The sequence below is a fragment of the Zosterops lateralis genome (assembly GCF_965231275.1).
Source record: "Zosterops lateralis genome assembly, chromosome: 3".
NCBI classification, from domain to species: domain Eukaryota; kingdom Metazoa; phylum Chordata; class Aves; order Passeriformes; family Zosteropidae; genus Zosterops; species Zosterops lateralis.
This window is the reverse complement of record NC_139764.1, coordinates 40,187,876-40,210,132: the sequence shown is the minus strand read 5'-3', so window position 1 is coordinate 40,210,132 and position 22,257 is coordinate 40,187,876. Positions and strand designations below refer to the sequence as shown.

General features: G+C 43.3%; 1 protein-coding gene across 2 annotated transcripts in view; it reads right to left on the bottom strand.

Moving 5' to 3' along the window:
• SMOC2 (SPARC related modular calcium binding 2) overlaps positions 1-19,412 on the bottom strand; it is a 137,747-nt gene extending 118,335 nt beyond the window's left edge. For both annotated transcript variants that reach the window (XM_083858531.1, XM_083858532.1), the window contains exon 1: positions 19,307-19,412. In XM_083858531.1, the coding sequence (XP_083714657.1) occupies positions 19,307-19,381 (75 nt within the window). In that variant the 5' untranslated portion in view covers positions 19,382-19,412. The remainder of the gene's footprint in view (positions 1-19,306) is intronic.
• Between the last annotated feature and the right edge of the window lie 2,845 nt (positions 19,413-22,257).

Genomic DNA, 22,257 nt, shown 5'->3' with positions numbered 1-22,257 from the left:
GGCTTTTCTGGTCTGAATATCTGAAGGCAAGCCACATATCTGCTAGTTACCAACACCCTCCTTATTCACTTTAGGCTTCTGAAATTTGGAAACAGTTTAAGATGTATGTGACAATGACAAGCATGGTAATCTCTGGCATCCCTGCACTACCTGCTGGAGAACTGTACTGCCACATTAGTCTTGTTGTAATGGATATGTTTACTCCCTGTTGCAGGACCCTGAAAGCCCCAGCAGCTTGGGCATTGTGTCATGGTTACACAGTTACACCGAGCTATGTGGCCTCCTACTGCCAGCAGTGTTTGATCAATACTTAGCTGTGCAATGGGGAAATAGTTTTAAATAATAGTTATAAATAATAGTTATAAATAATAGTTATAAAGCACCTGTCCTTCCTGTGCTTCCTTCACTTGGGCACACAGGTGTGCACACAGACATGTCCCTCTGCATCTTCTGTCTCTGGCTGCCAACCCATGCTTCCACAAGTTTTACTTGCACTTCTTGGTTTATAGGGTGTGGGAAGCAGGGAGAGCAATGTGCAAAGTGTTGTTCATTTCCCATAATAGCTTGCTACTCACACCTGAGGAAATTGTGGATGGGGAAACTACCTACATGCAGCCATCCTCTCAGATATAGGAACACGAGCTGTCAACAGTCTGGTTACTGCTGTCTTGCAAAACAACAGTCAATGTGATGCGGGAACCTACAAAACCTAATGTTCCTCAGGCACACTGTGTGATTAGCTGTAAGACTGCAGCATACACATTGCTTCCACAGTCTTTCTGAGCCAGCTCACTATACAGAGGGTTGCCTTCTTCTACAGTTCTCTGCAGATTCTCTGTTCAGTCTTTTCATGACTCAGGGGATGATAAAGTCCTTCAGATTTGTACTGTGGTACCTTCTTTTAATTCTCCAAGGGAAAAGTCTTCACTCACAAATAGCAAAGCAACTTCAGGACAGCATATATGATCAAATCAGAAGTTAATTGTCTCTACTGTCTGTGTATTTCCTAGCAATTAAAGCTATAAAATCTGTATTATAGAAAGTACAATGTAACTCAACTAGAATGCAGAGGTGGTTTATTGTGGTGCTTATGTAGACACCAATCAACCCAGTTTCGTCCTGTAAAACTAGAAACAACAGCTTGGCCCATATTTGCCTGAAGTTGGTTTGTGTCACCTTGCCCAGATCAAAAACCTGGCTGCTAGGATTTTTCATCAGAAGAATTATTTTACAGATTATAGAAATTTTTAGGGTACATTCTGCTCATTAGCATGTAAACACAATGTTGGATCTCCATGTACAGGTCCTGAGACAATGCCCTTCACAAAGGTTTGTCTGTCTTGAGCTCAGGATCAGTAAAGAGACAGCACAGCCCACTGGCAGCCCCTCTTCCCTGGTGTCCCTGGCAGAGGGGCTTCCATGCTCTGCTGGAGAGGTGACAACCCAGTTGAGGCTTGTCCCCACCCACAGGACCTACTTTCCAGCTAAAACCTCACTGCCTGGCCTCTCCTTGATTCACTGCTCCTGCCACATTCCATCTCCACCATGGGTTCTGCTCATCCATGCCCATATTCCATAACCACTTAAAGAGCAACTCATCCAGGGAGGATCTGATGCCAGGGGCTAGGGCTGCCCCAGGCCCCCAGGGCTGCCTGCTCCTGGTGGGGGGTAGGACAGACTCTGCCTGCCCACAGGGAGCCCTCACTGTTCCCACTCCCTGGTCCTCACAGCACCTGACATTCTAATGTAGGCTTCTTGCCTTTTACATTACATTTTTTTACCATATTAAGAGGCAGTTGTAGTGGTTCAAGCAAAAAGGAATTGGTCCCCTGAGACAAATGTGTAATGATTTTCTTTGGACTGAGGAAGGGAAATTCATTTTTAATTGAATAATATGAGAAAAAAGCCTTACATGTGCTAATTTGTTGGACTCAAATGTGTTTAGACTGGGTTGTTGCGATGTTTTGACAGTGGGTAATTAGGGTAATTGGAGAAAACAACTGGACTATTTTGACAATAAAAATTTTGATATGAGTAAGGTCACTCTGACACTAAGATCATGAAAGTGATATAAATGTAAAGGAACTTGCACAATGAAACAAAGCAATTTTCTGTATTACACCAAAGATACCTTTAAAAATACATTGATTAAATAGCTTGGAATTTTTCAAAAATGGATCTTTGGAGACATCTCCCAAATCACATCTTTGCCATGCAAAGGAGAGTGTGAATATGAAACAGAAAAACAAACTGTGATAATAAAATAAACAGTTTTACTTTATAAGTGTTTGGCTTTGGTAATACTTACGTAAGGACTTTTTTTCCCTGTTTCTGTAGGGATAAATCTGCAGCTGCCTGTGAACATTTTGATATGCCTGGTCAGAAACAAATTTAGCAAAAGTAACAACCAACGGCTTGACCTGTCTTATCTCAGTTTCTTGCTAAAAATAATTCAAAATTCAAATGCCAATTTGTCCCATAGTTCAGATGTACCTAAAGATTGTCTTGCATGGCATGACAGTTTACCAGTATTTGTTATGCTTACAAGTGTTTAATGAACAGAGCCTGATTTTATAAGATATTTCAAGACTGGAAAATATTCTATAAATTCTGCAAAATCCTCGGATATTTTAGCTACTCTGTACTAAAGCTATGGTTTTTCTGAACAGAGGGCTTGATAAGCTTGTTTTTTAAATTAGACACATTTATGATATATATCAAATCTGTCATCAGAAATAGACATTCACATATTAAAAATTATAGAGGAACTTCTCAAGAAATTTGCAAAAAAAGACATCAGCAAATATTTCTATATTGTTGTCAATATTAAAATAAGATGGTGTGATTACTAACAAGAAGCTGAGTCGGAGAAGTTGCAGAATTTGCTAATTTTGCAGAATACCTTTCAGATTAGATAAGATTCACAGAAGCAGAATCAACTCATGAAACTTTTAAAACTGTATTAATTCCTCTTTAGCAGATATCCTGTTACTGATACAAAACTATAATTACAGTAGCCTGTAGTTTCATTCGTGTTACACTGTGCATGCAATACTGCAGCTGCTTAAAGTTCCAATTAAAATCCTTCTACCTAAAAATTGCTAGATTTCCTGCATTTTTGTCTTCTGTCAGCTCTCTTTGCAAACCAAGCTCTTTTGTACTACTACACATCTCTGCAAAAAAATAAGAGTGGTTCTCCATCTCCTTAGGAACATTAGAATTTTAAACACAGAATATCAATAAAATCTACCAAGTTTACAGAAAACTTTCAAACAGAAAAGCTGTTTGTTAAGAAGTGTTTTCTCTAAAAATGCAACATTTCATAGACAACAATTGGTAGTTTTTAATCACTTGTAGTTTTGATTGCATAATTATTATCATGAGTGAAAATATTCAGCCATTCAGCTAATCAGATTAGCTAGGAAAGATTTCATATGCTTTGTTATTGGTAACAATTTTTTAAAAATCTCAGATAATGAAAAGCCACCTATCCACAAATGAAGGAAATTAGTTAAAAGCAAACAAAAAGTCCAGGAAATGGAGTCAGTACATGCATGTACATGACTGGGGCATGAGGAAAGTACTTTCCCTAGGATGCCTGGAGCTAGATGGCTATCTTGTATATAATATTGATTGACACATTCTTCTTCTTTTGTGCTTTTCTTTTTTGATCCTTCAAAAATATATGCACCTATCTTTGGATATGTGTGACTCTTCTTTCTCTATTTCTCAGCCCATGCTATAGCTGATACAATTTCCAGCTTTTCACAGAAGTTTTTTTAATAGATGAGGAAGACATTCTTTTCACCACTGCCTCCTGAAGAACTACAGAGGTGATGGTAAATTAACAGCAACAACTGGGCAACTGCAACTGTGCCTTGTATGTGAGGTTGTTCTTGTACTCAGCCATCAATCAGAAACACAGCAGTGATCTGCCAGCCACCTAGGAATAAAGCAGAAATATTTGCCAAAATTTTTTTGAACCTACTTGTCTCCTGTGGTTCTGAGGGGCATTACAGGCACACTGTCACCAATCTGGCCCTTACCAGAACATCAGGATTACCTACCAATCCCTAATACATATTTTCTAATAGGAAAGGGGTCCCCAGACAAATTCCTAACCAACTTACTACATGGAGTGGGACTGCACTTTACTAGACAGATCAGCTACTCTCCACAGGATAAGGGAAGTGTCCATAATGAAGCTGAGTGTGGCTGATAAATTATCCCTAGGGTAACAAAGTACTGGGTATGTATTTTATTAGGTGATGAGCAGAAGAAGGGTAACATCTGGATTCACAGTCCATCTGGATAATTCTGCCAAGTGTTCAATTCAAGTTCAGTTTATTTGAACAACACAGTAACAGTTAAATGGATTCCCATGGCATAGATCCCAATGCAATATGGAAAATGAAATGGCAATACTGCAATGGTGTCCACCTTTGATGTGACAAATGCACTGAAGAAAAAGGTCTATCTGAGAAACAGCAGAAGTCAACAGTTACTTAAGATAGCAAAACAGCTGGCAGCAGAGATCTCTGAGCTAGAAAAAGCTTAAAATCTTGATCAATGTGCTACCACAACAATGCAAGTGACCTGAACACTGAAAGACCAGACCTTCTTTTCACAGCATTGTTCACAGGTTCAGTTTAATAGGCATGAGGGAGTCCTGGCCACATTAACTGAAATAACAGCACTGACTTGTTTCACACAGTTGCTAAGACAGTTGAAAACAGTTGCTGCCTGTTGAAAACTCCCTCATTCTGTGTTTTCATAGGCAATCTGCAGGAGTTTTAACACAATGTGCAAGCACTTCTGGACAACATGGGAGGTTGTCAACTAAGGAAGCAGCAGGTAAGCAGCAGGAACCTCACCTGACATACTGCAGTCAAGTTTGGGCAGGATTCCAGACCATGGGGGACAGCAGGACTGATTGAGAAGCATGAGCTTGGAAAAAGAGTGCATTGTGAAAGCAGTGCACACTGAATGGGCTTGCCCAGATAATGCAGTTCGAATGAATAACAGGTATTTTAGCACTGCCTGCTTCATGAGCTTTTCTTAATGATTGTGTTGATAAACCATACACATATACAACCTTAGGTCTGATTTAACAGAATTGTATGTGCAGATAGTCAATGTTACTGAGGTAATATGAATCATTTGGAGATGGCCTTGCAGGTTGCTTGTAAGAAAAGAATTTTACCAAAATGTGTGCATGTTATTTATAGCCCATTTTATTTATAACCCATTTTATTTTGAAACAAACACTGGTTTTGAGGAGAAAAAAGAAACATAAAAAATTTCAAGACTCAAGCTTTTTTCTTCACACATTTTTGGCATGAGCACAGCTCCCCATTCTGTTGACTTTAACTGCTGTCCCTTCCAGGTTTGCTCACTTCTATTTCAATTGAGCCAGTACTTCCAACCATGCTCAGGTATCTATCAGCCAATCTCTGTCTCCCAGAAGAGTCTTGGAGACTTCATTGAGCATGTTGTTTAAGAGTATCTGTGTCTTGGAAGAGATTGTGCCTTTGCCACAAAGACCAGAACTATCATATTCACAGGGAAAAAAAAATTGTGGTCTTATAGTAACAGTTTTGGTGGATATGAGATTTATCAAATTCATAGTAAGAGAGTGAGCTATATTTGCCCTGAAAGGTGAATGATAGGCTTTTAACAAGTTTTATTTCATTAATTAGTGGCTATTTTAGTGGACCTTTAGGTTCTGTAGTCACATGCACTTGTCAACAACATGTAAGAAGGACAAATATGACAACAGGGTTGCTTCAAGAAAGTAAACACCATCCAGCAGCAATAAAGAGAGGGAGAGAAGAGTATATTGATGGGGAAAACTATCTCACTTCCCCTCACCCATGCTACTTTGCCATTTGAGCTGCCTTGCAGACACCTGGCATACATCACAAAACTTTTTAATCAATACAGGACACAGAATGTGTGTATATGACACACGCAGCCCTCAGGCTATTTCATAGACACGACAAATGAAAGGAAATTGGGTAATCAGCTCCAATTATACTTTGACAAGACCTTCTAAATCTCACTCTACTGAACAGTTTTCTAGCAAAAAACAGCAGTGAAAAAATAACCACAAGGTTTTAAAAGATGTTGACCTTTATTCAAGCAAGAAGCATCAGGTATGAGAAAGAGAAAGCATACAGTCCAGGCACACAAGCACACCTGCTTTGCTGTTGTTGACAGCAGATAGCTGCAGGGCTCTTCCTGAGAGACATCCTGCATACCACAAAAGAGCTGGAGAGTATGAACTGTGACCCCCCCCCGCCCCCCCCCAGCTTTCATAGACTTGTAATTTTTTTTCAAGCTTTTCCATCCAGCATGCACACTGTTTCTAATCTTTGTCTCAATTTTATGAAGATCCCTGGAGGGAATTTCATTGCATCTCTGACACTGCTTTAATTGCTGTCAGCTGGAAATAGTGAGTTTTTACATGTGATTAGTCCTATTTGTAACCTAATTTCATTGGAGACGTCTGGCTGCTTCTTATTTCTATTAAAGGAGTGTGATTTCCTGACATGGTTGTAAAATGAATCTCCATTGGGAGTCTCCTCACCTCCAGGTGTGTTGAGAAGACTCAGGATAGCAGTTTTAAAGAAATAATTTACTTTTTTAATAAAGAAAGATACTGTGTGACCTTTTGATTTCTCCTGTCATAATAAGCAATGCAGGCAGTAAAAGCTCTATTCTGTCACTATTTACAGTGATAATCACAAGAGCTACTAAAATAAAATCAAATATTGCCTGAGGCATTTCCTGAAGTGACCTGATCTGAGATTTGAAGGGAGATGGTATTCTTTTTGTTCTTTTCAGTCTTTAGGTTACACAAATTCATCAACTAACAAACATAGCTGCCCTGTAGCACTTCCAACACAGTCAAAACCTAACAACTTAGATATCTTGTCAAATGAAAACTAACACTAGGCTCCCCTGCATCAATCCCTTAGACCAAAACACACAAACAAAAAAAAGTAGATCAAAGCAGTAAGATCAAATTACAGAAACTTCAGGGGGAAAATATCTGACATTCTGGTTATTAACCCCAAGGGAACTTTAAGCTTTTATGAGGGTTTTACAATCATTGCTGGAAAACAAAAGGAAGAAAAGGTTTGCATGGGAATGTATATAGCATACCCCCACAAACACATATATGACTGATATGGGTCATCTTAAGGTAGAAAATGGCAATGTAGGGAATTTATTGCAGCTGATGGATACAACATTCTGAAGCCACAGCAAGCCTATAGGAAGAAGTTCTGTGCTTCTTGATAATGCCTGACATCTCTCTGAGTTTGTCAAGAGAGCCTTTGGATCAGGTTTCCGAGAAGGTTCTTGGTGCTGCTGCTATAGAAAAGGAGGGTATACTCAGAGGTGGTGAATGTAGCAATAAAAACAGTTCTCAGCTCTTTGGTCTGTGCTCACAGGATGGAAGCATCTTTCATCCAAACCCATCTCCTCTTCTCCTTTGAAAGGTAGGGAAGGGTAGTGGGTAGAGAAGCTTCCAGCTCCATTTAACCTACATACAAAAATAGGAAGAGGCATCCAAATGTTTAGGTTATTCTTTGTAGGAAAGACCAGGCTGCATTGATTCAGGGCTCTTTTTCTTTAGGGGATAAAGAGTTTTGCACCATGAAAGGAAACACATACCACAGCCTGAGAAGCCCAGCTCTAGGGCAATGATAAGGTTGAAACACTAAGCTCTCACAAGTCAGGAAATACCAAGCAGATGACATTTGGCTCTCTGTGCTGTGCAGAACACTTTGGACAACAGCATGACAAGACTAGAGAATAGACAATTTTGCTGACCACTTCCTGTAATGTTGAATTGCTTTCTCCAATTCTTTACAAAAGGCAGAGTAGGATCAAACATATGTATTTTTTTTTTTGTGTGTGTGTGTCTGTGTGTGTATACACACATACATATAGGAAAGAAATAACCAACTTGGATAATTTGCAGAGGGTGTAAGCAACCAGACTGTGGCCACAACTGCCTGATGAACTCTACTATTTGTATATCCTCTGTTATTTGTGTTCAGTCTAGCCTGCAAGAAGGTGTCATTCAAGATTTATTTATCACTGAACTTGAAACTGGATGACCAAGAAGGCCAACCAGGCATGAGCCTCTTTTGCCCAAAACATTGTACAAACACAAATAGTCTAGAGTTTATACATAGAAAAGCAATTTAAACATTGAAAATGTACTAAGGAAAGATCAACTGCATGGGGAAGGAGAATATTGGAGAAAAATCTACAATAGCCAGAGAGAACCCAGTCACAGTCCCAAAAGATGCCAGTTTCCAGGTCCTCTGGACTCACTCCTAGCAGCAGTGTTTCAGCTAGTTCTTTTTTTTTTGCTTTCACCTTAATACTACATGTACTGTGAACCTGTGATTATCTCACCAGTCATTCTACCAAACCAGCAGTGCTGTGTCTACCGAGCTTCAGTGAGTCTGCCACCAGCCACAAAGATGCAAAAATTAATCTGTATCAGCCACTTAGTCTTGGTGTCGGATCTGGTTTTGTCATTTACTACAAAATACCCTGACTCTCTCATTGCCATACACCTCTCCTGGTCTTGCAGCTAATGAACATAAACACTGACACTTCATAAGAGAAGTACTTGATACCCATTTTGCAGTGGAGAAAATTGCTGCACTAGTTACAGACAAGTAGACATTTGAGCTCTGCTTTTTGCCATTTTCCCTTCAGATGAAATCAATTATCAACACATGAACGTTGCCTCGTAATTTTATTGCAAATTAATGGAAGTCCATCATCAAGCAATGACAGAGCTTTTGCTCTGGGAGTCATTCAGCACCTGGAAAAGGGAAGCTTAAACAGAAAAGCAATTTACCAAATGAACACTTCTTCCGAAAAAAACTTTCCTTTTCTCTCAGAAACATAATTTATGGAAACTTTCAAGGAGAAAACATGACAGAAAGATAAAACCTCCTGTTTAAAGTTCAGATTTGCAACTAAATCCACTTAGGCTGAAATCTATCAAAAATTTGGCATGCTTGGAAACTGCCGTCCCAAGAGAACATGGTCTGAAATACAATCCCATTAAATACAGTGTAAAAAATAAGATGTCCACTTTATTTTGTCTTGCTCATCAGAATTCATGTAATAAATGCTGCAAAAAGAAATAGAATGGATGCATGCAATGAAATTAATATGCCCTATGCTTTCTGCAGACTGAACCCCTCCTCATATCTCATGGCCAAGAGCATCTCATATGTTAGGACATATATTCCCTCTTGTCCACATCAGCCTGCTCTGAGCTCTCACAAATGCTATAAGTGTTAATGAATGTCAAGCCATGCCATGTCATTAAAGACAGTTTCCATTTGTAGAACTCTTTTCTACCTTTCAGTAGTTTGTGTCAAGACTTTTTCCCATTTGAGTTCTGATCCGATGTGCAACTGAGTGGCAAGTGCTGAAAAATCAAGGTGCCCAGCTGTTTCCCTCCTCCCATCCGGACTAAAGCCACTGTACAAGCGCTTCCCCTTCTTTCAGCCCTTCCCGGCAGAGACGGGGCAGACGGCGCTGCTCTTGCTCTCCCTCCCGTGGTGCATCCCTGAAGTGCCATGGGAGAGGAGAGGTGACCTCCCTGCCCCCGGGGACGCTGCGCCAAGTGGTGCCACCGCTCTGTGTCTGCAATGGAATGGACAGGGGGAGAAACAGAGAAATAACTGCACAGATCCTCCCGTCTCTGCTTTTTGTTTTGTGTCACTTCAATCTTTGATGGCTCTCTTCCAGAAATAATCCTTCCAACACACCAGAGATAATTTATTAAACAAATAAACCTATGGTTAACCCAAAGCCTGATTTTTTTCTATGTTGACAATCCTTTTCATTTCTGCACCCTCTTGTGGGGACAAAGGTATCTTTACAATATATGCTACCCTCGAGTACATTGTAGCAAACTTATTTCAGGACCAGGTTTCACTTACTTGATTCCATTTCTTCAATAAAATTTTTTACTTTAAAAAGTGACATTTGCCACAGTGATTTTTCACTCTAGAAAACCATCAGCCCACATATGCCCAACTGCTCCCTGGACTTGAACAGTATTATACAGCACTACAGGTGAAAATAGGTGATGCACAGTGATCACAGCATTAACAAACATAACTTCATAGAGCCTGGGCCAGTTTCACTGACATCCCTTTGTCAGCACTAAGCAGCAGCCATGTGGAGGCTACAGTGAAGAACTGATTAAAACACTGTGATTAAATGCAATAAATAATTCTTCACCTGCACAGACAAGGACAAATAAATTGACTGAGACAACTAAACCAGAGACCATTGGTAAGCTGTGTTCAATGAGTCCTCCTGCTTCTAATAGAAAATCTCTTTTTAATTTTAAGACCATTAGGTTTACCTCACAGTCCCAAAGGGGAACTCGGTGAGTTTGGATGATGGTGGAAAATCAGGATGAAGACAAGTGCACTGCAACCAGCATGGCACACACGTATCAGCCTCACTGAGAAGAGATTCTCGCATTTTAGTATCACCATCTTTCTGACATGCTGTCAATGCCATATTTCTACCTTATATTCTCAGAACAGCAGCCCTAAACCCTAAATTCTACCATTCAAAGAAAGATGCCACTGTGAAGAGCAGCAATTAGCAAAGAAAAACATTTGGGAAGCCATTCTCTAGATGGCATGATTTAGGTCCCCAGCTCGCACACTTTGAATCCTGTGATACTTTCAGACACATGGAAGTAATTAACAGCATTTCTCTAAAAGCAGACATGTTGCAGTTAAAATATGGTTAGAATAGTTTGCATGTCTACTAAAATGTCACCCATGCTTCTCCCCATCCTTCAAAATAGTAATGAGACTCAATGGCAGATTTTACTCAAATTAACTCAACCATTCCTCCACCTTACTCCAGATAAGAGCAAGAAAAAGATAATGGAACTGAGCCATTGCCTTCCTGCCCTGACATCCAGAACATCTGCAATCTGCAGGTTTTCTATGAACTGCAGCTTGCTACATGGATCATAGTGAGTCCATCCTGAATATCAATAAAATTATTCTTTATCTGCGGCTACTTGCATTTCAAAAAAATGTGCCAATCTCTCCTGAGTTTTTACACTGTTCAGTCACTGATAGTACCTTGTTTTAATTCCAAAAAGAAAGTCAGAATATTAGTAATTGCATTATAAAGGTAGCCCAAGTAAAAAGACTGTGAGCACTTTATGGCAGCAATTTTATTCTAAAAACCTGCAAAATACAGCATGAAGCCATGACTTAAAGAGCATTACAAAGTACAGGAATTTTTTTTATTTGCATATGAGTACTCTTTAGGTGCTCTAGGACAGAGTCAAAGATTTATAATATATGTATGACAGCTAATTTGTATACAGTTTAAAAATGAACACATAAAAGACAAGAAAGGATATTATTACATCCTTGAAACAAATTTAGGGCCACACAAAAGAAAAAAAAAATCTTCACTCAGTGACTCAGATGACAGAACAAGCAGCCTAAAGTAAATAAAAGAAAGAAAAAAAAAAAAAAAAAAAAAAAAAAAAGAGGCTAGGTATGATGTAAATCTCAAGCATGTTTTCTAGCAACCCACTGAGCAAGCCAGGGAGAGAGCTGGAAAGAATCGCCATCAGGAAATGTTTTCTCTTTCTGTCCCGACCAGAATTCTAGGTTGCATTTTCTATTACCCTGGACTTTCGACAGCTGATGAAACACTTAGTGGTCACTTTTAAAAGGTAATAAATTAGAGACGGGGAAAAACATTCACTGAGGGGCAGTTACTAACTCATCAAAGCAATTTCCTCTGCAAGGACCAGCTAAAACTTCCATTTGGGAGACTGACTTCACAGGTTCTGTGGTAAGATGTGACACTGCATTAGCTTTTCTGCTTGACAACCACAGGTAATTTGGTAAAGTCATATTAAGCAACCCTCTTATACTGTTATCACACCAATCTAAGAACTAGTCCCCATTCTTCTAAGTAGCTTTCACTTCCCCATAACCGCAGTTTGTATCCTTGTATCCCATGCGTACCACTGCATCACAGCAATGATGGTAATTCAGACCAATTCCCTATGTACAGGGGGAAGCTAGGCAAAGACTGAAAAACTGCAGGGAAAAAATGCAGGTATTTATGCTATGTCTTCTCTTCTCTGCTTATTTGCTTAAGTTTTGTTTAACTAAATAAACTTCTCTAAGTTTATTTGCTTATGGACAATAATGTGTTACATGTCACCATCCCTCTTTTTCTTTTGGCATAAATTATTCTGTGTGAGATAAGCACATTGCAATTTTTTTCTGAAGTATTTTCTCTTTCCAGGTTCATCTCCAGCACTGCACTGGAAAGTGTTTTATCTGCCACTTCAGATAATATCAAAGCAGTGATTAGCAATTAATAACCAGAACTGGATAAAGAAATGTCAACAGAAGCATATCCTGTGAAAATACACAGGGCCTTTGAGACCAAATGACTGGCATCACAAGAATTTTGCTGTAGAAGACAGTAGAGGGTCAGAGGAGGCAGTATTCATAAAGTCAAAAATTACTTTGACTATATTAATTTGGAAGAAAACATTACAAATTATTGTTGTGAAATGGTCTTCATCATGAATCTATAATGTCAACTCTTTAAAGATCTACCTCACAGCACAATACTAAATCAATCAGAAAATTAAGATGCATTTGGGTTTTGATTCTAAAGAAAATGCAAAATTTTTGGAAATCCCTGAGTCCTTTGCAAGATGCAACCTCCTTTCACTCTGCAGATAGCCCAAGAATGTTTGAATTTGCACAGATAAAAAATGTCACTCCTGAACCAGACTCGGACCTTCATTGCTGTTCAAAAATAGGTCTTTGATTCCAACTCTTTCTTACTCAGTTTTTAATTTTCAGGCGCCTCTGCATGTCCTGGTCTCAGGCCTGACAGGAAATGAAGTACCAAAATACCAAGAAAATGGCTGCGCCTGTGGTGAGGCTGGTCTGGCTGAAGAAATGGAAACATGAGCAAAGTCCCGAGCAAGCCAGATCTTGAAAAGATCTGTAGCCTGGTTTCCAAACCAACAGGGTTCAGATAGGTTTTGGATAGCAGCTAAACCTTTGGAGCCTTTTCAAAGTGAACGAAACCTTGAGGTTTGCCCTCTGTCAAGAAATACAGCTGTTCCTCGAGGTATTCAGTAGGCAACAGGGGGCCAATGACAGCATCAAAAGTGGCCACAATATGCATGATCTACTTCTTTTTGTTTGCTCTCTCTTCTTTTGGGCTCCTCACTCACATTTGTTTCTACTCCTCAATTCTAGTTTTAAAAATCTTATGGGCATGCAGTCATCAGGCCATCTTCATTAATGTCTTACACATTATAAGGTGCTGTTTATGTTGGCTGCATGCACAGAAATTACTTCTGACCCCCAAACAAAAGTTTGCTGACGCTTTCAGTATCAACTCCCACAGATTTTGGTGTTCTTTCTTTAATAAGAACTGTCTTGAGAGTTTATTGCAAGGAAGCATTGTTGAAAGTGTTTTATTTTCAGAGCTGATGTACCCTTGGTTGTACCAATGCCCATTTGCAGTAACAATGTTTGTTGTTAGGATCTGGAGCCACTTACAGTTTTATTTATGGTCTTGGTTTTTCAGTCACAATTAGAGTAACTTTTCCAAATGTTTTGGCTTTCAGGCGCCATCCAAATGGGTCCTTAACTTGGAAAGCTTTGATTGTGTTTAGCTTCCCTTTACTGAACTACCTTAGTGGTCCATCTTATATTGGTCAGTGTTGTGGAAGCTATCCAATACGTTAAATGCTATTGAATACTCACAAAGCATATGCCAAGAGAGAAAAAGAAAACAATTGTTCCCCGAAATATTCAGCTGCTGATGAAAGAAACTATTAACAGGCAGAGGTGTTCATTTCAAGAAGTAATTTCAAGCAAACTTTCTTCCTTTGTAAGATCTATTGATTGTATTCAGAAAAGCACATGGTTCAGCAAGGCTTTGAAAGAATAAGTAGTTTGTGGTATGTTGCAAGTCATCAAGTTTTTAAAATAAGAAACACTTGTATCCTATTGTTTGTAGAAGCACATCCACACACACAACACTGCAACTGAGATAAAAGCAAAGTTGATGGTTTTAAAAATGCAGTATAAACAATGACAAAGTGTGTTGGTAAGTGCAGTGATCATAAACTTACTTATTCTAGGAACAAAATGAGCTTTCTTCAAAGCACTGCATTTCAAAACAAAAGTACCTATATCCTCACAATACGCTAATTTCCCTAACACAAGAAGTCAACAAGGCTCAGATCTCCTCAGTTTCATACATCCAGAAAGAATGGGTGCATCTCTCAGGGCAGAATAAAAATACAGCATTGCAAAAACACTCTAACAGTGTGTTAAAAAAATGCAGAGTGCTACCTGGTTTTCTATAAACAAGGTAAAAGGAGAAGGCTACTTAAGATATTTTGCGGAAAGTAAGAATGTTTTACATTAGTATTTGATACAAGGGGAGAAAAAAACCGGAGCAGCCAAAGTGGCTACAAACCCTCCAGATCTCATGGGTCCTTATGAGACAGCTCTCAGCCTACCTTTCCATAATGAAAGCCATTGTTCTGTTGCCAATATTTGCTCATTTGAAATAACAATAAATACAATACTCAAGAACATTCTCCTCCTGCATGCATCCCTGAGGCTCCGTTAGCAATTAATAATTGGAATATTATGTTTCCCCTCACTTGGTATTGCACACTGTACATTTCCCTTCACTTGGTATTGCTCACATTATTGAATATGGTCCTGCTCAGGAGACCAGAGTCCAGGAGCAACATTAGCAAAGAGTAATTTTGGCAACAAGAAGTCAAGACTGCTACAAACTCGAAGTAACTTTGGATTATGTCTAATCCAGCGAATGCATAGAAACTCTGAAACTCTTAAACCCTGGTGCACATCATGACTTCCCAATAAAGATTCAGGTATGCATCAGCCCATCTCTCATGTTTCTTCTTTCCTGGCACACAGGCAGGCAGGCAAGTAAATTCTGTCTGGGTCGCCAGTTTGGGCAGAGAAGGGACAGATTACGACACTCACACTCACTTTAGATATAGCCATGAGGTCCAGGGGATCAGACTCTAGACAGACTGGAGCTCTTCAACTACCTGCTGACTATTCTGATGTATCTGCCTGCCAGAAATCGTCCTAATAGCTGTTATGTGGTAGGAAGCCATATGCTCATCACTCCTTGCAAACCAGCAGTCACATAAGACTGTTAAGCAATCAGAAATCTCTTGGAGATATTATTTGTGTGAAAACTCTGTAATTTTTTTGCTATTGAACTATTGCAAATCTTCCAACACCTGAAAATCACATATTCACCTGGACTATAGACATGGGTGGTTGTTGTAGGTATTTCTGCCCAAGTGAAATGCAAAAATATTATTTCTAATTAAATGGACAAACTGGTCTGTAAACTACTGAAAGTCTTTACTGAAAGTAGTACTTGATCTGTTTCTGGAGTTAGTGAGGACATAAGGTTAAAACAGCCCAGAGATCTGTTTATACAGATGAAAATCTTGAAGACAGATTATCTTCCCTCCCTGCCATGCCATCACCCAGTTTGTTGCTTAGACCCTAGGCAAGGAAAAAACCTCTGACCCACATATTACCTTTTGGAAAATGGTAGAATGGCTTTTGCTAGAGAGAACTATAATTTTATTATCATGTCTCTGACAAGGTTCATCTTATGTCTGATTTACTACTATAGTAAAGGAGACTGGGCCCTTGATATTGCCACCACCTGGCAAGATGAGTAGACCTGTGACAGTATTGTCATTGGGGAAGTTCATTCCCTCTCCACGATCATCCCATAGTTTTCATAAAACTCAGATCCACAGCGAAATATGCCCTGTTCCCATGACCTCTGATTATTTATGAACATTTCAGCCTTTATCTTTTATTCTTCAAACAACAAATAAAAATAAAATCTGTATCTGATGTGTAGAAAATAATGGCCATTCTCAGTCGCCACACCGTGGCACAGCAGGTGAAAGAAAAGCCATTGATTTTCTTGGTCTTTCTACACAGCTTGGGTTTGTTGTCCTTGTAATTATGTAGATACTATACATGAATATTTGAGAAAGGTACATGTGGAAAGGGGTTATATAGTCTGGTGAGCTACAAGCAGAATGATTACAGGAGCTAAGAATGATTAAGCAGTGTGGTATTTGTTGCTGTAATAGCACTGGTTTTTATTGTTTAAACAGCTAAGTACAGAAACAGTAGAAATAAACCTGCCTCACTCAAAGCTCGGCCTTGTGGGAAGATGTAGAAAATGTATGCGCACTGGTGTGTATGTGCAGGTTATTTTGTTCCTATGGGTGTCTGCCTATTACTTGTTCAAGGAAGGATTTCCAACGTAGTCTAGTATTTGTATGGGTGAGCCTTTCCATAAGAAGAGCACAGGCAGTGGAAAACTAGCACAAGCTCACTACCTACAGTCCTCTACTAACAAGGGTAACTACACCTACCAAAATGTTCATTTCAGTCTGAAAGCTTGATGTCCTCAAAACCATTACCTTTTTGGTAGCAGAGGCAGAGGGTGGGAATTCCACCAGGATTGAATTTTCTGCTCATGGTTCATAAAGATGCAGACTACTATAAGGTACAGAAATGAGTAATGCACACTTGGAACTGGTGATAGAAGGAACAGAGGGACATCTAACATCACTCAGATAACAGTGAAGTCAAATATATTTGCACGGGTCTATGACATTTAATTTTTTTAAGTTTGCCAAAGTGCCCTTGGCCCGATTTTTCTTCCCTTTTCTCAGGCAGACAACCCCTCACTGAATGAAAAGTATATTCTGCAGTGATTTATATCCATATTTTAAATGGCTTTAACACCATTTGGGTTATGTAACATTCAAAGATATTATAACAGTCACAATCATTCTTACTTGACATTTGGACAAACTAAGGTTTGGTAGCATTTTCAGTTTACTTCCACACTAATGTTAGAAGTCTTTTTGTGTAAAGAAAAAAAAGAATATTACATGTTCTATCTTGTAAATTATCTTTATACATTTGTTAAAATGAACTTGAAAGTAAATTGCAATGTTAATCTGTTTACTAGGATAGTATGTATCACCTGACACTCTAAGGGGACTTCAAATGAGGGTCTTAAAAATTAAAATATGAGAATCACTTGACTTTATCTGCCGCACACTTTAAAACGCCATGCACAATAAAATTCACGGTGCAAACTCGTTCCTTTAAGATTTTCAATTAGCAGCTTCTAATCCACAAATCATTTAAGAGAGAGAAAAAAAAAAAAAAAAAAAAAAAAAAGGCCAAACTTAGACAACAAGGCAAAACTTTTCCTGAAGAATTTCAGGTATGAACAGCTCAGCCATCCCCCACTGCCAGTTCACCTTGAGCTGTCCCTCTAGCACCTTACTCAACAAGGGAAAAAAAAAAAAAAAAAATCTCGGGATTTTACAGAAATTTTCTGAAAGACTTCAACAAAATAGGGTCTATTTCACTTTGCAGCTGCCTGTAACTTTACCATAATAAACTCTAGAGCGCACAGCCTTCACCAAAACACTTAAAAACAGCTTGAAAGAGGTATTCGCTGCCCGTTATGTTTACTCAAGCACTTGTTTAAAAACACATTTAAGGAAAATGTTTTTATTTCTACAGATTGCATTAATTATAGCTTTGCAAACACTGCAAGCTCTACAAGAAGACTGAACTGAGCTATTAGCTGCAAACCTCAGGTCTTGGCTAGAAAAGTGGTTATGGCTTATTTAGTAAGACTAATGAATTGGCTCGCCCATCTCTGCACGGAGTTCCATGTATAGCACCGCGGAGCCTGGAATAGCCAGAAAGGCTTGTTTCATGTCGCTTTATAATTAAAATAAAGTAACATCGGCCAGCCCGAGTTGGGTCCAAAAGCAGACCTCAGTGCAGCATTACTCCTCTTCGGGCAAATAAAGGCATTAACACGGACATTAACGCCGGACCGCAGCTCTGCGGGGACGCGCAGTAAACCCGCACTCCGCGGCGGGGCCGGGGCTGCGAACCGGGCGAGCCGGGCTGGAGCTCCCTCCTGGCCAGGGGTCCCTCCCTGCCGGGGCTCCAGCCCTGCCGGGGCTCCCTCCCTGCCGGGGCTCCCCCCTGGCCGGGGCTCCCTCCCTGCCGGGGCTCCCCCCTGGCCGGGGCTCCATCCCTGCCGGGGCTCCAGCCCTGCCGGGGCTCCATCCCTGCCGGGGCTCCCCCCTGGCCGGGGCTCCAGCCCTGCCGGGGCTCCAGCCCTGCCGGGGCTCCATCCCTGACCGGGGCTCCATCCCTGCCGGGGCTCCCCCCTGGCCGGGGCTCCCTCCCTGCCGGGGCTCCAGCCCTGCCGGGGCTCCCTCCCTGCCGGGGCTCCAGCCCTGCCGGGGCTCCCTCCCTGCCGGGGCTCCCCCCTGGCCGGGGCTCCCCCCTGGCCGGGGCTCCAGCCCTGCCGGGGCTCCAGCCCTGCCGGGGCTCCATCCCTGACCGGGGCTCCATCCCTGCCGGGGCTCCCCCCTGGCCGGGGCTCCCTCCCTGCCGGGGCTCCAGCCCTGCCGGGGCTCCCTCCCTGCCGGGGCTCCAGCCCTGCCGGGGCTCCCTCCCTGCCGGGGCTCCCCCCTGGCCGGGGCTCCCTCCCTGCCGGGGCTCCCCCCTGGCCGGGGCTCCATCCCTGCCGGGGCTCCAGCCCTGCCGGGGCTCCATCCCTGCCGGGGCTCCCCCCTGGCCGGGGCTCCAGCCCTGCCGGGGCTCCAGCCCTGCCGGGGCTCCATCCCTGACCGGGGCTCCATCCCTGCCGGGGCTCCCCCCTGGCCGGGGCTCCCTCCCTGCCGGGGCTCCAGCCCTGCCGGGGCTCCCTCCCTGCCGGGGCTCCCCCCTGGCCGGGGCTCCCTCCCTGCCGGGGCTCCCCCCTGGCCGGGGCTCCATCCCTGCCGGGGCTCCAGCCCTGCCGGGGCTCCATCCCTGCCGGGGCTCCCCCCTGGCCGGGGCTCCAGCCCTGCCGGGGCTCCAGCCCTGCCGGGGCTCCATCCCTGACCGGGGCTCCATCCCTGCCGGGGCTCCCCCCTGGCCGGGGCTCCCTCCCTGCCGGGGCTCCAGCCCTGCCGGGGCTCCATCCCTGCCGGGGCTCCAGCCCTGCCGGGGCTCCCCTCTGGCCGCAGCGGGCCCGGCAGCCGTGGGCTCCCCTCAGGTGCGCCCAGGAGCGGGCCGGACGGCGCCCGGCGCCAGCAGCGGGGTGTCCTTACCGTGAGGGCGGAGAGTTTCTGTGCCGGCACGGCGGGGAGCAGCTCCGGCAGCAGCAGCAGCAGCGGCACCCACATCCTTGAGGAGGCGGCGGCTGCGGGGAGCTCAGGACGGGGACTCTCCTTGGGATGTCGCTCCTGCCCGCCCCCCCGCCCCCCCTCCCACGACGCCTGATTTGGCTCCTTTTCAATCGCTCCGGCTGGGAGGTCCCGGCTCAGGTCCTCAGTTTTCTTTTTCCCCACTCCAGTCCTTAAAATTTGGGGATGCCTGTAAAGCTGAGAGGCAGCACTTTCTCTGTGTCCCTCCCTCTCTCCTCGGAGTCAGCCCCGGCCAGGAGATGCTCCTCTCCCGGAGCCCTCCCACTGCCGGGGGAATCTGCTGGACCCGCCGCCTCCCCCTGGGGCGGGCTGCCTCCGCCTGGGGCGGGCTGCCTGCTCTCTGGCCCTGGGGGTCCCTTTCTGTCCCTCCCAGCCCTGAGCCCTCTGTGGCAGGGGAAGCCACAGGGAGGAAACGAGAGGACGGGAAGGGAGGACCCAGCACCGGCAGCACGCGGGAAGGCACTGGCGGTGTGCGACCTCTCCCAGCCGCTCTGCCCCTTTTCCTCTTATCCTTCCCCCTCCCCAGCCCGGCCTCCGCTTTCCCCTCCCAGACCCACAGATCCTCGCCGATTAACCCTCCCCGGAGCTCCCGGGGGACGCCGCTGGCTTCCCCCGCAGGGTTTATCCCCACCCCCGCCTCACGCCGAACCAACACGTACAATACCGGCAGCCCCTGGCAGGCGGGGGAGCTGGTCCCGACCCCCGCCCCGGGGAGCCCCGACCTCCTCCCGCCGGGCACCGCTCGGGGCGGGAGCCGGGCCCGCGGCATCCGAGCTTGTGGGCTGGGACCAAAGCCAGGTGGCAGCTCTCCGTGGGGCAGCCGGGCGTCCCTGAGGGTTGCCAGGCGCTCCAGCACGGCGGGGAGCGGGCACTGCTGACCCAGGGCAGGATACCCCGGGGCCGCCACTCCGCCTGCAGTTAATGCCAGGTGAAACCTTCCAGCACAGTTTTGCGCTTTTTTTTTTTTTTTTTTTCTCACTTCTTAGGAGCCAAATGGAGGTGTGTTTATATTTCCTTACTGGGAAGGATCTCCTCGTCCCTGCTTGCCTGAAAGAAAGCCTTTCAGTACGGTTTTGTCACTGGAGTTCCCCGCTCCTCCCGGGGACCCGCAGCTCGCTGCAGAGATCCCCGCAGTTCACTGGTACTGAAGTTGTCAGGGCTTGCTTTATTCTCCCTGTGTGCGTGTCTGTGGGAGAGGACACAAAAGGGCTTTAGGAAGGCTGCAAAGTGGCACGCTCCAGCACACGAGTGACAATTTCTTCAAGCATTAAATCTGATATCCTTGCAGGCTTTGTTACACAGTGAGGGGCTCAGGGTAGAGCACACTCTCTAGAGCAGTAACTCCATGCATGGTGAACCAACGTGGAGAGAAGTAGGTATTAATTACAGAGAGATTTGAGTATCCTACTTGAGACACCTACTGCTGAATTTACAGATCCTGTAATGGTCGATGGATGCAGCCAGCAAAGTAGTCGCAGCATCACCAGGTCTCAATGAGCACCTACAGTCACAACAATTTGAGACGCTCCCTTTTCAAAAGGTTTTGTTTTCTATGATGCAATTTTTAACAAAGCATTCTCACACATCTACGTGTAAATGGCCTGTAATATCTCCTGCGCTTTTTAAATGTGGGAAAAGAAAACAAAGCCCAGGTTGGAGCATGTTTGAGGCCCTTCACTGCTCCAGACCTCTATTGCTCTTAAACTAGCAGCATTGCTCATAGTAATAGCAAGTTGCCAGTTGCTACATTAGGCACTGCAGTACGTTTTGCCAGCCTGGGGTTCATAGCCCTTTCCTCTCAGCTGGGTGAAACTTGGCAATGTTGATGTGTCTGTGAGAGACAAAAGGATTTATTTTTTTTCTTGTGACCATAACTAGCCTCTTTCATACCAGTCAATTATTCATGACAAGCACAAAGTCCTGTTTGCCCAAAGTCCTGTTTTCCCCATCTTTCTGGTCCTCTTCCATGTTCTCCAGTCCACCCCAGTTTGTTTCCCAGTTTAGGTCCGTGTGCCCTTCATCACAAGCCCATACCTGCTTTCCCTTCTATTTCACCTTGTTCTTTGTATCTTGCAAACACTACCTTCAGTTCAGTGCTGTATGCACTGCTGGCATGTAGCTGGGCAAAGGCAATTCATGGCCAACAGTCCCTTTGCTCTTAGTTTGTCCATCAGGACTTGCTGAATGACACAGCAGTTTGGATTTGACATAGCAGAAAAAAAATATTCTCAGAATTGATGAGAAATATATCTAATAAAAAACTTCAGTCACACAACATATAAATACCTGTTCTGTACTTGTTTGCATGTCTGTAGGTGCCTGTGTGTTCTCTAGGTATAACAAGAACTGCTTGCTTGAGTTTTAATATTATATCCCATTATTTTTTTCAAACTTTAAAAATAAATCAAGTGTTTGGTATATCTCAAGTGAGGCTGCAGAATGCATTTCCTTCTTGAAAAGCTGCAAATTTGAAAAGTGGATGTGAGCAGAGAATCTGTTTGCTAATTCTTTGAATAGGGGTGCCAGAAATTCATAGGCGAAAAAGAATCTTTCTCAGCATTGCATTATCCTCTGCCAAACAACACCTGATCCTGATAAGCAGACTCCTGAATGCTTACATACCCCTGCCAAGTAACTCAGTCTGGATCTAGCAGTCCATCCCTGGCACCACAGTGCTATATTGTAAACTAAGAGGATTTACTTTCTGTAGTCTTGATAGTCAAGAGATAGATAAGTCTTCCTTTCTCCCAATTAGAATTTCCAAGATCTTTATTGGAACAATCCTGTTGAATTTAATGCAGGATGGGCAACCATCCACAGGATTCTAGAGCAGCCTGCACAATTCTATAGCAGCA